This window comes from Oncorhynchus mykiss, chromosome 23, assembly GCF_057628025.1.
Source record: "Oncorhynchus mykiss isolate SJ-2025 chromosome 23, ASM5762802v1, whole genome shotgun sequence".
In the NCBI taxonomy this organism is placed as follows: domain Eukaryota; kingdom Metazoa; phylum Chordata; class Actinopteri; order Salmoniformes; family Salmonidae; genus Oncorhynchus; species Oncorhynchus mykiss.
In genome coordinates this window covers 22,152,619-22,170,478 of record NC_143044.1, presented here as the reverse complement: position 1 = coordinate 22,170,478, position 17,860 = coordinate 22,152,619, and the positions used below count along the sequence as shown (strand labels likewise).

General features: G+C 41.0%; 1 protein-coding gene across 2 annotated transcripts in view; it reads left to right on the top strand.

Moving 5' to 3' along the window:
• Positions 1 to 4,139: 4,139 nt before the first annotated feature.
• Positions 4,140 to 17,860, top strand: part of LOC110502583 (anaphase-promoting complex subunit 1) — a 55,684-nt gene continuing 41,963 nt past the window's right edge. For both annotated transcript variants that reach the window (XM_036960177.2, XM_036960176.2), the window contains exons 1-13: positions 4,140 to 4,507; positions 5,070 to 5,161; positions 5,265 to 5,501; positions 5,760 to 5,921; positions 6,107 to 6,149; positions 7,094 to 7,194; positions 8,069 to 8,151; positions 8,269 to 8,342; positions 8,584 to 8,729; positions 12,206 to 12,426; positions 12,659 to 12,868; positions 16,349 to 16,444; positions 16,556 to 16,646. In XM_036960177.2, the coding sequence (XP_036816072.1) occupies positions 5,289 to 5,501; positions 5,760 to 5,921; positions 6,107 to 6,149; positions 7,094 to 7,194; positions 8,069 to 8,151; positions 8,269 to 8,342; positions 8,584 to 8,729; positions 12,206 to 12,426; positions 12,659 to 12,868; positions 16,349 to 16,444; positions 16,556 to 16,646 (1,440 nt within the window). In that variant the 5' untranslated portion in view covers positions 4,140 to 4,507; positions 5,070 to 5,161; positions 5,265 to 5,288. The remainder of the gene's footprint in view (positions 4,508 to 5,069; positions 5,162 to 5,264; positions 5,502 to 5,759; positions 5,922 to 6,106; positions 6,150 to 7,093; positions 7,195 to 8,068; positions 8,152 to 8,268; positions 8,343 to 8,583; positions 8,730 to 12,205; positions 12,427 to 12,658; positions 12,869 to 16,348; positions 16,445 to 16,555; positions 16,647 to 17,860) is intronic.

Genomic DNA, 17,860 nt, shown 5'->3' with positions numbered 1-17,860 from the left:
TAACTTTAGTGAAATGCTTCAGGTTTGAACCACAGTGTTGCACTTCGGCATCTGGATTCAGTATCAGCATTGGACTCTAGTTTAGCTGTACTGATTCTCAGTGTTGGGTCCTATGTTTGCATCTCATGTCTTCAAGACTGGGTGACATTGTTGAATGCATCTCATATACTCAAGAATGGGTGGCTGTAGCCTTATCTCAACCAGCAGCCTTTGGAAGCCTAATCACAATTGTAATGTAATCATGCCAAACATCAAGTAGATTACAGACAAAGGACTGGGAAACATGCTCATTTAATTGACAGTGATGATTTAAAACAGAGTCTGGAAAGGACCCTGTCATACAGGAAACACATGCATTATTTTGTTGAAATGTGCAGAATTTGCAAGTTCCATTGGATGAGCAAGTTATAGATCCTCATAAACTACTGCGTTGCTGAAACCATACCTTTGGTGTTCTGATGCACAGTCCTCTCAGTCATCCAGCAATAATGTCAGCATCACGTCACATGAATATGGATAATACATTATGTGAGCTATAAATTGACCCTTTGTCATGCTCCAATACCTAATGGACAGAATACACAACAGAAAACACCTGGCCACGAGTCGGATGCTGGGGAATGCCACAGCTTGTTAGAGCCTTTTGTGGTTTAGATTATCTAGCCGCTGAATAATGGAGATGTGTTTGTTGTCAAATTGGCACTGACAGACTGTTTTACGGGTCAGGGTCTAATATGACAGGCAGCCACGCCCTCATGGTGAGTCAGTTTTACATAGTTTGCCTGAGGAACTCACTACCCAGTGGATTAACTTATCCCCATTTATGGGTTCCCTCACCAGGGTAAAGGTCCACCTGGATCTTATGAGTAATGGATCCCAAATAGAGGAAATTAGATGGCAAAACTAGGTCCAATAAATCAAGACTGAGGGAGAGGACTTTTCTCAGAGTGAAGACCATGAATGATACATATCATCTTCCCTTTTGCTGGCAAGCCAAGGGCAAGTTGAACATGGAAATTGAACATTTACAAACATAGATCATTGGTATGTTCTAAACCGTGTACTGAGTTTTATTTAAAGAACAAAATCCACATTTTATTCAAGATCTCGACTTTGCTAAGCTACTGCATTTGAGAAAATATTGAATTTAGGCAATAAAAAACAATAACTTTGAGCCCTGATGGACCCAAATAAAACACACTGTGGGCTGATAGTACACCTTATTTTGGGCCCATGGAGGACCTGTAATCATGGTCCTGTTTTAGGCTGAAATCCCTGCAATGGATCAATTAAGCAAAGTTCTTCTTCATTGCATCCCAACTAATTCTGTAAATACATTTGTGTCTCAAGCCATATGGAAAACATTATGACCAGTAATGGTCTCCGTGCTTCATTAGTCCAGTAATCAAAGCCACAAACCACCCTACAACACTCCTGGGACCACCAGTCATCAGATCCAATCACATTACAGCTTTGCCTCTCTGCACTGCTCTCGGAGGTAGAGCCATGCTTTACATTTCCTTCAATACTAACAAGATAAATAGTGAATTTAACTCTCTGAGGAGTTGGCTCTCTGGATATCATCTACATTGTATATAGTGCATTTGGAAAGTATTCAGACCTTTCCCTTTTTCCACATTTTGTTACGTTATAGCCTTATTCAAAACTGTATTAAATAAAAATGTTCCTCATCAATCTACACACAATACCCCATAATGACAAAAAACAGATATACCTTATTTACTTAAGTATTCATACCATTTGCTATGAGACTAGACATTGAGCTCAGGTGTATCCTGTTTCCATTGATCATCCTTGAGATGCTTCTACAAATTGATTGGAGTCCACCTGTGGTAAATTCAATGGATTGGACATGATTTGGAAAGTCACACACCTGTCTATTTAAGGTCCCACAGTTGGCAGTGCATGTCAGAGCAAAAACCAAGCCATGAGGTCGAAGGAATTGTCCGTAGAGCTCTGAGACAGGATTGTGTCGAGGGAAAGATCTGTGGAAGGGTAACAAAAAATATTTTGCAGCATTGAAGGTCCACAAGAACACAGTGGCCTCCATCAGTTTTAAATGTAAGAAGTTTGGAACTACCAAGACCCTTCCAAGAGCTGATCGCCTGGCCAAACTGAGCAATAGGGGCAGAAGGGCCTTGGTCAGGGAGGTGACCAAGAACCCATTGGTCACTCTGACAGAGCTCCTCTGCGGACCTTCCAGGACAACCATCTCTGCAGCACTCCACCAATCAGGCCTTTATAGTAGAGTGGCCAGACAGAAGCCACACCTCAGTAAAATACACAACAGCCCACTTGCCAAAAGGCACCTAAAGACTCTCAGGCCATGAGAAGCAAGATTCTCTGGTCTGATGAAACCAAGATTGAACTCTTTGACCTGAATGTCAAGCGTCACGTCTGGAGGAAACCTGGCACCAGCCCTACGGTGAAGCATGGTGGTGGCAGCATCATGCTATGGGGATTTCAGTGGCTGGGACTGGGAGACTAGTCAGGATCGAGGCAAAGATGAATGTAGCAATGTACAGAGAGAGATTCGTGATGAAAACTTTCTATATAGCTCTCAGGACCTCAGACTGGGGCGAAGGTTCACCTTCCAACAGGACAACGAACCTAAGAACACAGCCAAGAAGACACAGGATTGGCTTCAGGACAAGTCTCTGAATGTCCTTGAGTGGTCCAGCCAGAGCCCGGACTTTAACTCAATCTAACATCGCTGGAGAGACCTGAAAATAGCTGTGCAGCGACGCTTCCCATCCAACCTCATAGAGTTTCAGAGGATCTACAGAGAAGTATGGGAGAAATTCCCCAAAAACAGATGTGCCAAGCTTGTAGAATCTTATCTAAGAAGACTCGAGGCTGTAATCGCTGCCAAAGGTGCTTCAACAAATACTTATGTAAATGTGATATTTTCGTTTTACATTTGTTAGACATTTGCAAACATTTCTAAACACCTGTTTATGCTTTGTTATTATGGGGTATTTTGTGTAGATCGATGATAAAAAAATTATTTAATACATTTTAGAATAAGGCTGTAACATAACAAAATGTGGAAAAAGTCAAAGGTGTGAATACTTTCCGAATGCACTGTATGAAAAATCAATAACAGGTGTGGAGGCACCCTCTTTTGTGATGTACCTCGGGACAAACAGGATTATTGGCAGCGAGGTCTACCTAGTTTAGCAGGCACACTGTGGGAAGGAATAGCTTGCTAAATCTTTCTATTAAACTCATATTGATCAGTCACATCAGTCTCTAGTCCCTATGTCCCCTGCATTTGTGAACATCAATCACAATGAAAAATAATGGCGACAAATATAAGAATTTAGGCATGGCCTATATTAAAATCTCTACGGGATCGGTGTCCCCCCCGCCAGATGGTTGAGCTAACGTAGGCTAATGTGACTAGCATGAGGTTGTAAGTAAAAAAATAAAATCCCAGGACATAGACAAATCTGATATGGGCAGAAAGCTTAAATTCTTGTTAACCTAACTGCACTGTCCAATTTACAGTAGCCATTACAGTGAAATAATACCATGCTATTGTTTGAGGAGAGTGCACAATTATGTATTAACAAACCAATTAGGCACATTTGGGCAATCTTGATACAACATTTTAAACAGGTATGCAATGGTTCATTGGATCAGTCTAAAACTTTGCACATACACTGCTGTCATCTAGTGGGCAAAATCTAAATTGCGCCTGGGCTGGAATAATACATTATGGCCTTTCTCTTGCATTTCAAAGATGATGGTACAAAAAAACACATGTTTTTTCTTTGTATTATCTTTAACAAGATCTAATGTGTTATATTCTCCTACATTAATTTCACATTTCCACAAACTTCAAACTTTCCTTTCAAATGGTATCAAGAGTATGCATATCTTAGCTTCTGGATTTGAGCTACAGGCAGATACATTTGGGTATGTCATTTAAGACAACATTTTAAATAAAGGGTAAATAAATAAAATAAAAGGTGGCATCCTATGATGGTGCCACTTTGAAAGTCAGTTAGCTCTTCAGTAAGGCCATTCTAATGCCAATGTTTGTCTATGGAGATTGCATGGCTGTGTGCTTGATTTTATACGCCTTTATACGCCTGCCGAATCCACTCATTTGAAGGGGTGTCCACATACTTTTGTATATATAGTGTATGTTCCACAGTCAAACAGGCTTCATATACTTTGTACATTCTCTCTGGCTACAATGTATCTATTGCTTAAACTATAAATATGGAAATATAACCAGTTGACACATCACCTTCCTTCTTCGTACTTGATTGGTTGATAAAGTGAGGAGAAGAATCTCGGGACAGCAAGATGTCCGCGCACATTTGAAAAACTGATGTAGCTAGCTGTATTCTTATTTTATGTGTTGCTTTAAGGTGTTTTTATGTTGACAACACTGACTAGGTGGTACTCGAGGAAGAGTCATATAAAGAAAAGACAAGGACTCCGAGACAAGAGCCAGACTATTCCTTTTTATCAGGTTCGCGCCTGTGCCACGGTAGTATGCTAGCTAGCTAACGTTAGCTAGCCAGCTAGACACTGCATGTATGACAGTATGCTAATCTAAACATGGTTGCTAGCTAGTTAGCCAGACACAAAGATGCGACACTCAACGTTATTTATATGTGTATTTGAAGTTTACGCAGCGTGTCCAGCTAATATTAGCATTCTGTTATAACGTGAATCTTTCATGCTGAACGTTTTGCTACTGAAATAGTTAACCGGCTAGCCTAGCTTCAAGCCAATGGATTGCTAGCAAGTTAGCTTAAGTCGTGATACAACAAAAATAATGATGACCACAGACAGTAGCTAGCTACAAATATTTTCTTACATTCAAGGCTATTGCTAGCTGCAGTATTTTAATAGTTATCTAGCTATTAAGTTGTTGTTATAGTTAGCTACGTGTCTGCCGTTGAGCATGTTCTACCTAAGTTAGCAGTTGAGTTGGCTACCAAAATAAACAACTCACAATGAGCTGCCCAACTAACGTTAGTATAACTTCTTGATTCTGACCAACGTGTTGTCATGTCATTTCACTCAAGTTTCCAGACCTGAGCATCCCTTCAGTCTGGTGAACACTCTGCCTCATCACTGGTCTCATTGGATTTTCGAAGTATTTCACAGCATTCTACAGGTGAAGTGTACCAGGATATCGCTAAGTGATGTACTGTCAGATGTTTATAATGTATTTGAATTCATGCAGTAACATACACTATCTCTCTCTCTCTCTCGCTCAGAAATAATGCTGATATCTGGAACTCATGTCGAACGTCTATGAAGAGAGAGCCACAATGATAGCCGCAGGGGAATTGCAGTCGTTTGGCCCATTTGGCCGTGAGCACTGCAAGAACCACCCAAACGCTGTGAACCTGCAGCTCCGGCAGTTGCAGCCAGCCTCTGAGCTATGGTCCTCAGATGGAGCAGCCGGTCTGGTGGGCTCCCTCCAGGAGGTCACTCTACAGGAGAAGAAGAGGGTAAGACTGGGGGGGGGGGAACTCTTGGTCATCTTCTTTCAGATTTTCAGGGTGCTACTGATAAATATGTATAGCTATATCTGGGATAAATAACATGTTTGTCAGATAGCTTTGTTTTGGTTCAAGTAAGATCTCCTTACTCGGCTTATGGTTTCAGGTGCATACTTTTCTTTAAGGCGCTTTCTCTTGTGTGCTGGATCTGTTTGATACATAAGCCGAGTAAGGAGATTGTTTTCACTATTTTGTGTCTGTTTGCAGGAATGCTGGTTGCTGAGAAAGGGTTCCAGTGTGGACAGTGATGAGATGGAGTATGATGAGGAGCTCTATGCAGCAGGAAACATGGTCATATGGAGCAAAGGGAGCAAGAGTCAAGCCTCCCATGTCTATAAAGCTTTTACCGTGGACAGTCCAGTACAACAGGTAATCCTGTTCCAGATCAAACTAAACATGTCATATTAAACATACATGCATACCTACATATTCTGTGTGTACATTATATGGCATGTCTGTTGTCATCGTCAACATTAAGATATTAGTCAGCTTATCAATAAATACTTATTTTTCAGGATGTATATCCAGTAATATCTCTCTCCCTCCCTTTTCAGGCATTATGGTGTAACTTTGGTTTTCCACAAAAGAAGAAAGATGGTAAGTAGGCCGATGCCACATCCTCATCGTCACAATTTATTTCCATTAAATTCTAGAGCTCATTGATGTACACTACCAGTCAAAAGTTTGGACACACCTACTCATTCAACGTCGTTTCTTTATATTGACTATTTTCTACATTGTATAATAATAGCGAAGACATCAGAATAACACATGGAATCATGTAGCAACCAAAAAGTGTTAAACAAATCAAAATATATTTGAGATTTTTCAAAGTAGCCACCCTTTGCCTTTATGACAGCTTTGCACACTCAACCAGCTTTACCTGGAATGCTTTTCCAACAGTCTTGAAGGAGTTCCCACAAATGATGAGCACTTGTTGGCTGCTTTTCCTTCACTCTGCTGTCCAATTCATCCCAAACCATCTTAATTGGGTTGAGGTCGGGTGATTGTGGAGGCCAGGTCACCTGATGCATTACTCGCCTTCTTGGTGAAATAGCCCTTACACAGCCTCGGTGGAAACCACACATGCGGAGATAATCCGTTAACCTACTCTGCGGCTCACAAAATCTATAATTTGGCCTCATCAGACCAAATGACAGATTTCCACCGGTCTAATGTCCATTGCTCGTGTTTCTTGGCCCAAGCTAGTCTCTTCTTATTATTGGTGTCCTTTAGTAGTGGCTTCTTTGCAGCAATTGGACCATGAAGGCCTGATTCACACAGTCCCCTCTGAACAGTTGATGTTGGGATGTGTCTCTTACTTGAACTCTGAAGCATTTATTTGGGCTGCAATTTCTGAGTCTGGTAACTCGAATGAACATATCCTCTGCAGCAGAAGTAACTCTGGGTCTTCTGCTGGCTCTTGAATGAGTAGGTGTGTCCAAACTTTTGACTTGTACTGTATATTTAAAACACTTATTTTGATTTTTTTATGTCTCAGTAATGTTGTGAAGAGGTTAATTTGCTCTATTGTATTCCAGAGCAGGAGATTTTGGAGAAGACCGTGTGTATTGTCCAGAGCAGCTGCGTGAATGTGCACAGTGTGACAGGGAAGGACTTTATCTCCCCTCTACCCTTTCAGGTGAGTTCATCACTGATTGGTATGCTGTTACATTGTCTAAAATGTGTGCTATCATCGCTGGATGATCTGTCATTTGACGTTTCATGGTGTTCATTACGTGTTGAATTTGGTGATGTACTACTTGTGATGAAATGTGATTTACTTTGAACATTTGTTAGAAAAATCCTTATTTGTACATTTTGTAAAATATGTCTCCCAGACCTGGCTGTTTTAATTTCCTTGTTAGAATCCCTTAAGGAGAAGCAGCAGATATGGACAGTAATTATTGTTGCTTACACAGTTATTGATATTCTCCAGGACCAGTCAATTGTCTTTTTAACCAATGGTAATGAGGGATTTGGCTCACTGACAGCTGACAAGAGGCTTCAGATTACAATGAAAAACACCACCATGCAATTAACTGCCTCTGCATTTATGTGTGATTCTGTTTCACATCGAAGTCCTTGATATGATTTGAATTTGGTTTTGTTTTCTTGGTGATTTGCGGGAAAAACACTGCGTCAGTCTACGTTGTGACATGCAGGGTAAATTACGTTGCTTCTTGGTAGCTAATTTAGCTGATGTTGATTGGGTCCACATTTACAGACCAGATTTGTATTGGTGGATGCATTAAAAAAAACAAAAAAACAACATTTTGTAACCAGTTCAGTTGTATTTGATAAGACATGACTCACTAGCTGCCGTCAGACTCCACCATTATTCTACTGTAAATAGGGACATGTTTCTTTTCCCACGAGATACAATGAAAATGCAAACTGCCTGTTTCTTTAGTGAGCCATTCAAGTGTTGACAAATCATGTTTATCAAATTTTTCTCCAACATCACCTTGATAGAATTTCATGAAATTAAGTCCTGTGACTCTCGCCTTTTACAGGTCTCTAATCTGTGGCCTACTAAGTTTGGTCTGCTATTAGAACGCAAAAACTCTGCACCTGATGCTTCTCAGAGTCCTCCCAGGTACACAGCAGAAACCTGTAATGCACACACCCTGCTGTTTCTGATATATTTTGGTTCATGCTAGTGTGTCAGTAGAGGTTGTTTTGAACATACCACTGTTTGTTTCTCTGTTTTCAGGGAACCTCTTCCCACAGTATTCAGCATGCTGCACCCTCTGGATGAGATTGCCCCAGTGGTGTGCAGGCCTACAGGTGAGACTCTCAAACACGCATACATAGAAATTGTCACAATTTGTTTGACATTGTGTTTACTAAGAGCACGGCGGAAACCACCATACAAATAAACTATAATGGATGTGGAAACCTGAATGTTGGAGCCAGCATATTGTTGGCCCTCTTGCACTCCTTGGCTGCCCTGTTAGCTGACTACCGGTACCTTAATTGCTGGCCCCATTATGGCTTGTTAATTGCTCATCTCCTGTGTCTCTGGCAGGTCTGTTCGAGGCTGCACGTGTGCAGTACGTCTCTGACAGCACCATGAAAATTGTCTTCTCCAACTGCGAGCCCTCCATAGTCATGACATACGACACCGTGCAGTGCATACACTCTGTGTGGGCGCTGCGCAAAGTCACTCCAGATGTAAGATAACATGCAAGAACTACTGTCCCATTACTGGTTCTTCAGTGGTAGAAAATGTAATGTTTATGGCATCAATGGAATTGGTAAATAATTCTCATCATAGCAAGAGTGATGACTCAAAGGCCTATCTACGACCCCTAAGGGTGGATTTAAATTGGTCCGACTCGGGCCAGGGATAATTACAAAATGACACATTGGTTTCCTTACACCAGTGGTTCCCAAACTTTTTATAGTCCCGTACCCCTTCAAACATTCAACCTCCAGCTGCATACCCCTTCTAGCACCAGGGTCAGCGCACTCTCAAATGTAGTTTTTTTTGCCATCATTGTAAGCCTGCCACACACTATACGATACATTTATTAAACATAATAATGAGTGTGAGTTTTTGTCACAACTCTGCTCGTGGGAAGTGACAAACAGCTCTTATAGGACCAGGGCACAAATACAGTTGAAGTCGGATGTTTACATACACCTTAGCCAAATACATTTAAACTCAGTTTTTCACAATTCCTGACATTTAATCCTAGTAAAAATTCCCTGTCTTAGGTCAGTTAGGATCACTACTTTATTTTAAGAATGTGAAATGTCAGAATAGTAGAGAGTGATTTCTTTCTTTAATCACATTCCCAGTGGGTCAGAAGTTTACATACACTCAATTAGTATTTGATAGCATTGCCTTTAAAATGTTTAACTTGTGTCAAACGTTTCGGGTAGCCTTCCACAAGCTTCTAGGATTGAGGTCAAGGCTTTGTGATAGCCACTCCAATACCTTGACTTTGTTGTCCTTAAAGCCATTTTGCCACAACTTTGGAAGTATGCTTGGGGTCATTGTCCATTTGGAAGACCCATTTGCGACCAAGCTTTAACTTCCTGACTGATGTCTTGAGATGTTGCTTCAATATATCTACATAATTTTACTTCCTCTTGATGCCATCTATTTTGTGAAGTGCACCAGTCCCTCCTGCAGCAAAGCACCCCCACAACATGATGCTGCCACCCCCGTGCTTCACGGTTGGGTTGGTGTTCTTCGGCTTGCAAGCCACCTTTTTCCTCCAAACATAATGATGGTCATTATGGCCAAACAGTTCTATTTTTGTTTCATCATACCAGAGGACATTTCTCCAAAAAGTGCAGTCTTTGTCCCCATGTGCAGTTGCAAACTGTAGTCTGGCTTTTTTTATGGCTGTTTTAGAGCAGTGGCTTCTTCCTTGATGAGCGGCCTTTCAGGTTTTGTTGATATAGGACTTGTTTTACTGTGTATATAGATACTTTTGTACCGGTTTCCTCCAACATCTTCACAAGGTCCTTTGCTGCTGTTCTGGGATTGATTTGCACTTTTCGCACCAAAGTACGTTCATCTCTGAGACACAACACGTCTCCTTCCTGAGCGGTATGACGGCTGCCTGGTCCCATGGTGTTTATACTTGCGTTGAACAGATGAACGTGTTACCTTCAGGTGTTTGGAAATTGCTCCCAAGGATGAACCAGACTTGTGGTCTACAATTTTTTTCTGAGGTCTTGGCTGATTTCTTTTGATTTTCCCATGATGTCAAGCAAAGAAGCACTGAGTTTGAAGGTAGGCCTTGAAATACATCCACAGGTACACCTCCAATTGACTCAAATTATGTCAATTAGCCTATCAGAAGCTTCTAAAGCCATGAAATCATTTTCTGTAATTTTCCAAGCTATTTAGTGTATGTAAACTTCTGACCCACTGGAATTGTGATACAGTGAAATAATCTGTCTGTAAACAATTGTTTGAAAAATTACTTGTGCCATGCACAAAGTAGATGTCTTAACCGACTTGCCTAACTATAGCCCCTTCTTATTAATGGGATGTTGCTTTTATACTTGTCTTACTACTTGAAAGTCGTCTTAATTCTCGCTCAAAAAACTCCCGAGGCTTATTTTTCAAATTGGCATGTTTTGTTTCTAAATGTCTGCGCAAGCATGGAGGTTTCATTGAAGCACTACTCACAATACAAGTAAACCCCAAATCAATGTAGTTATATTTGCGCCTCTTCAATGGTCCAACGTCCCTGTCTGTTCGGTGCTTTACCGTGTAAGGGGGCAGTAGCTCTTTGGCTGCATCAGATTCACAACTGCCAGTGTCCATGTTAGCTGGGCTAACAACAAATTTAGAATTACTGATGCTAGCATTGGATGTGTGGTCGTGGAAGCAGAAGAACTTGTCGTTTGCAGGTGTAGTACTGCTGGTAGTAGCAGTACTACCAGTAGAGCTGTTATGTGTCTTTATGGACGTGGGCCTTACGTTTTTTTCACCATTTATCAATTTTTGAGCAAATGGAATGATCAGCAGCTACGTTTGGCTACAACGAATGGAATTTCCGCAAGAGAGTAACGGTTGCTGTGATTGGATGTTAATTATTTGACTAGGCTACCTGTATTTGACATTGTGTTGTTATTTCGCTGAACACTAGATGGTTTAATTTGATTTCTGGCAGTGAAACGAGGCTACTCAGGTGAGGGGGGCAAAAAAACCAAATGTATAGCCCCGTTGGAAAATATAAATGGACTGTTTGAAATTGTGACAAAAATCCTAATAATGAAAATATATATATATATATATATATATATATATATATATATATATTTTTTTTTACTTTCACCACCTATTAAAACACACTAATTCCCCTTATCTCAATGATTTGAGATGCTGACATGAATTGACCAGGTGGATGACCTCTTGCAAAGTAGTCACACATTTTTGTCTTAAACATTATTAGGCTACACAGCACACTCTGGATTGGGAGTAATAGATTAAGAGCTCAGTCACAGCAATTGTGTTTTCTGGCCGAGTGTATTTAGCACTTCTGAACCCAATTTAGCGAACCAAGTGAGCACCGATCTAACATTTTAGAATCGTATGAAAAAAGTTGGCAGCCATATGTCTACAGCGAGTAGTCCCTAAAACAAAGCACGATGAGTGGCAGACGAACGCTAGATCCACATTCCTGTGTGAGCCTTAAGTACTCTGAAAGCCAGCCTATGGAACAACCACCCTGGTCTCCCCTATTTACTGTTTATGTTGTTGGAAAACCAACAAAAGTAAAAATGTGACTATTGGGACACTCAGTCTAATCATGGAGTATAACATCATAGATGGATTTAAGGTGAGCATTTTTGTCCAATAAATTACTTGCATGTATACGTGATTTAGTTTAGTTATTTTGACAAAGGAAACCAACCGGACCAAATGGGGGTAAAAAATACAATGTAACAAATATTCCAACTCTGACCCAAACTATAGCAACCAAACTGTGTGAAAATGGCACCCGGACCCTGCCCCTTTTTGTTTGCGTACCATCGGGAGGACCACGTCAGACTGATCTAAATTGCTAGTTTGATCATAGGGTGGGGACGTTCTGATGAGTTGTGTTTGGGGGGGTTGGAACAGAATCTGTTGCTTGTATATCATTTGAGTTGAACCTTTCACCTTTAACTCTGTCCCACAGGAGCAGTCCACAGTGCTGAAGTGTCCGGAGCAGGTAGACACGCCCCAAGGCCTGATGCCGCCCAGCTTTCTGACCACACACCTGAGGAATGTCTCCAGGATGGACTCGCCTGGTTCACCCTTTCATTGCCACGCCCTGCACAACCAAAACAGGATGACCTCATCACCAGGCCTCCACTCACGGACACATTCACCCAGCATCTCCAGCATGGCTGCACTCAGGTGAGTTTATACCAGGGGTCTTCAGTTGTGGTTCTGGAACGCTACAGAGTGCCGGCTTTGAGTCAAATACCCAAAGAGGATGTAAATACAGTAAACAGGATCTCTGCCGTCCCACAGGGTTATACACAGTTTCTGTCAAACATTCACCCTCAAAAGCTCATGACTCATTCACAACCACCACACTATGGACCATAACCAACCATTCTTCTGCGCTCTTCTGACACGTCTGTAGCCGGTCCCACTCCCCTGGCATGGCGGCACCCTCCTTTTCGGTCGCGGCACGGTTTAACATGTCGTACCACTCATCGTCCCCCAGAGGGCACAGCTTCCTGCCCTCGCCCAACAGCACGGCCAACGAGTCTGTGCTGGTCCCGGAGATGGAGCCCATAGTGCCTGACCTATGCATCGAGCAGCTGTGGAGTGAGACTGCTTCCTCCCACAGGTCAGTGTCCGACATTCATGAATCCTGCTCTGTGGTCTAGTTGGTTGAACCACTCCTAGTTTATAATTAGGGCTGGGAATTGCCAGGGACCTGACGATACGATAGCACGATACTTAGGTGCTGATACAATATGTATTGCGATTTTCACTATTGCATATGTATTGAAATTCGATATTGCGATTTGATGTTTCAAACATGTTGCTCACTATATACAGTTGAAGTTGGAAGTTTACATACACTTAGGTTGGAGTCATTAAAACTCGATTTTTTGTTAACAAACTATAGTTTTAGCAAGACGGTTAGGACATCTACTTCGTGCATGGCACAAGTACTTTTTCCAACAATTGTTTACAGACAGATTAATTCACTATCACAATTCCAGTGGGTCAGAAGTTGACATACACTAAGTTGACTGTGCCTTTAAATAGCTTGGAAAATTCCAGAAAATTTGGTCATGGTTTTAGAAGCTTCTGATATGCTAATTGACGTCAATTGGAGGTGTACCTGTGGATGTATTTCAAGGCCTACCTTCAAACGCAGTGCCTCTTTGCTTGACATCAAGGGAAAATCAAAAGAAATCAGCCATGACCTCAGAAAAACCATTGTAGACCTCCACAAGTCTGGTTCATCCTTTGGAGCAATTTCCAAATGCCTTAAGGTACCACGTTCACCTGTACAAACATTAATACGCAAGTATAAACACCATGCGACCACGCAGCCGTCATACCGCTCAGGAAGGAGACGCGTTCTGTCTCCTAGAGATGAACGTACTTTGGTGCGAAAAGTGCAAATCAATCCCAGAACAGCAGCAAAGGACCTTGTGAAGATGCTGGAGGAAACCGGTACAAAAGTATCTATATCCACAGTAAAACGAGTCTTATATCGACATATAGTGGGGCAAAAAAGTATTTAGTCAGCCACCAATTGTGCAAGTTCTCCCACTTAAAAAGATGAGAGGCCTGTAATTTTCATCATAGGTACACTTCAACTATGACAGACACAATGAGAAAAAAAATCCAGAAAATCACATTGTAGGATTTTTAATGAATTTATTTGCAAATTATGGTGGAAAATAAGTATTTGGTCAATACCAAAAGTTTAACACCATCCCAACTGTGTAGCACGGGGGTGGCAGCATCAGGTTGTGGGGGTGCTTTGCTGCAGGAGGGACTGGTGCACTTCACAAAATAGATGGCATCATGAGGAAGTAAAATTATGTGGATATATTGAAGCAACATCTCAAGACATCAGTCAGGAAGTTAAAGCTTGGTCGCAAATGGGTCTTCCAAATGGACAATGACCCTAAGCATACTTCCAAAGTTGTGGCAAAATGGCTTAAGGACAACAGTCATGGCTTAAGGCCTACAAACCTGACTCAGTTACACCAGCTCTGTCAGGAGGAATGGGCCACAATTCACCCAACTTATTGTGGGAAGCTTGTGGAAGGCTACCTGAAACATTTGACCCAAGTTAAACATTTTAAAGGCAATGCTACCAAATACTAATTGAGTGTATGTAAACTTCTGACCCACTGGGAATGTGATGAAATAAATATATCACTCTCTCTACTATTATTCTGACATTTCACATTCTTAAAATAAAGTGGTGATCCTAACTTACCTAAGACAGGGAATTTTTACTAGGATTAAATGTCAGGAATTGTGAAACTGAGTTTAAATGTATTTGGCTAAGGTGTATGTAAACTTCTGACTTCAACTGTATCTGCTGCAGAGAGACGAGCGCATGAAAATATGAGTTTTGATCAGTCTTGGAAATAAAAGAGCTGAACCATTTTGGCTCACTATTTGTAAAGAAGAGGAAGAACAAGCTCTAGGATGAAAAATACCAGATTTTGATTTTGAAGTCATATATATATATATATAGATAGATCGTCCCATAATAACATTGAGGGGAAAAAATAAATAATGTTAATCACTATTTATGTCAGTTAGACACTGCTGATCTTTCCATGTCACTGTGTTTTTGGGGTTGGGCTATATTATGATAACATTATCTATTGTCGATGATTGATTGCCATTGTCGAATATGACAATTGTGATGCATTTGCAGTCTTGCATTGCACAGCAGGGAAGCACAGAAGTGACATCCTCAGTATTTTGCCTATTCCTTTTTGCTATAGCCCATTTCATTAAATATGTTCTATACAGAACGCAAGAGCGGAATGTAGGCCAGACAGAGCAGAGAATTCCACCAAAGCAGCACAAAATGTCCAGAAAATATTGTTTGTCTTTCTCTGTCAGATGCATGGGCCTCAGGCTATATATAGCCTTATAGCCTAAACATTTTCATTGGTTTTTATAACGGACACTCCTTAACTATCTTGTCAAGTTGTTTAAAAAAAACGTAGCCTATGTTCCCTTCTCTCTCCATTTGATACGTTAGGAATGTGACTTTGGGCTATAGGCTATGCTTTCATTGTTTTATGCATGTCTTTCTCCTGCTCAAACAATGAACGTAACAGAGTTCCATGTCAAAAAGTTGTTTGAATAGCCTAAAAACGTAAGGTAGTCAGGATAATAACAATGAAAGGGATAAAATCGTATCAATAGCCTATGAATGACAGTTTCATCAAGTTAGAAATGTTCTATGCGGGCCCGGGAAAAAAATTCCCCCATGTCAAGTTGAAAACCAAATGGGCAATAACCTATCCTCCTCCTAGGCCTATCATAAAAGCTTTAAGACACGTTAAAGTTATGAACAGTAGCATATTTCCCAAATAGTCTAGCCTGAGAAGGTGTTGTGCTGAAGTTGACTCTTTAAAAAATAACAAGAATGAAAGTGTTTAGCCTAGGCATAGGTTATTCTCAATCACAGCTTTGAGAGGGAGGACAAACAATATTAGTCATTCACCTTTATTTTGAGGCATATAAGGCAATTATTATCCAGTTTTGAAGACGGTAGACTCTATGATCTATAACCTAATCAGACTGTCACAACTCCGTCATGTGCGGCCATAATGGGGGTCGGCCAATAGGGGCCGATAACATTTTATATCACAATGTTTTATGGGTACATATTCACGATGGGACTATGGTTGACATCGCTCAACCCTACAGTGTTTACAATATGTTTTTGAAATTGTAATGCCATTTCTAGTACCATTGAATCCATAATTGTAGGGCATAATGTGATCATAGGTGTGAGAATGCAATTAAATAGATCTTTATTGTCCCTGTGGGACAATTCTTGTGCTGAATAAATGTACATACATATACACAGCAAATATCCATTTGACAAGGTGAAGATTAAAAATCATTGAACAGTAAATATATGGCTGTTATAATCAAAAACCATTTATTTATATAGCACTTCTTACATCAGCTGATATCTCAAAGTACTGTACAGAAACCCAGCCTAAAACTCCAAACCGCAAGCAATGCAGGTGTAGAAGCAGGTTATGGTGTTTAAAGGTGATGCTGTGTGTCTGAGAGAGAGGTTAATAACACTCTGCTTCTACAGGGAGATGAGCTGCCAGGCCTCTAAGGTGTTCATCACCTCTGACTTGTGTGAGAACAAGTACCTGTGCTTCCTCGTGGAGTCCCACCAACAGCTCAGGTCAGGGAACACGTATCTTATCTTTGTAGCTTTCAGTGTCCTATCTCTGTCTTTCTTTCTCAGTCTCAGTCAATCACTCTCTCTCACATGTTGATTTGTTTATCTTCACAGATGTGTAAAATTCATTGAGAGCAACAATCCTTCCCAGCTTATCTTTGCATCTGTTGCCACTATCCCTGCAAAAGACGCAGCACCATTACAGGTAGAGTCAATTTGACTAATTGCTTTGCGTTTCCCTTAGCGGTGGCAACGATTCTACGTCTCTCAGGACCCAATTGAGCTATTTTAGGCTAGATCTTAATCCTATACTAATCAAAAGCATACTGTACTTTAAATTATGGTCAAGGTCCTATCTTATTGACTGCTTTATTCTGCATGTGTAAAATGGTGTGTTGCTGTGTCCATACAGTGTATTCAGAAAGTATACAGACCCCTTGACTTTTTCCACATTTTGTTACCTTACAGCCTTATTCTAAAATGTATTAAATAGTTTCCTTCCCCCTCAAGAATCTACACACACTACCCCATAATGACCCAAAAATTGTTTTTAGATTTTTTTTGCAAATGTATAAAATAAAAAATATCTGAAATCACATTTACATAAGTATTCAGACCCTTTACTCAGTACTTTGTTGACACAGCTTTTGGCAGTGATTAAAGCATAGATTCTTCTTGGGTTTTGATGCTGCAAACTTGGCACACCTTTTATTTGGGGAGTTTGTCCCATTCTTCTCTTGCGCATCCTCTCAAACTCTGTCAGGTTGGATGGGGAGCGTCGCTGCACAGCTATTTTCAGGTCTCTCCAGAGATGTTCGATCTTGTTAAAGTCCGAGCTCTGGCTGGGCCACACAAGGACATTGAGACTCGAAGCCACTCCTGCGTTGTCTTGGCTGTGTGCTTAGAGTTGTTGTCCTGTTGGAAGGTGAAACTTCGTCCCTGTCTGAGTTCCTGAGCGCTCTGGAGCAGGTTTTCATCAAGGATCTCTCTGTACTTTTCTCAGTTCATCTTTCCCTTGATCCCGACTAGTCTCCCAGTCCCTGCCACTGAAAGACATTCCCACAGCATGATGCTGCCACAACCATGCTTCACAGTAGGGATGGTTCCAGGTTTCCTCCAGATTTGACGCTTGACATGCTCTTTTGCACACCAATCTCTACCTGTACATAACCATCTGATCATTTATCACTCCAGTGTTAATCTGCATAATTGTAATTATTTGCCTACCTTCTCATGCCTTTTGCACACAATGTATATATAGACTCCCCTTTTTTCTACTGTGTTATTGACTTGTTAATTGTTTACTCCATGTGTAACTCTGTGTTGTCTGTTCACACTGCTATGCCTTATCTTGGCCAGGTCGCAGTTGCAAATGAGAACTTGTTCTCAACTAGCCTACCTGGTTAAATAAAGGTGAAA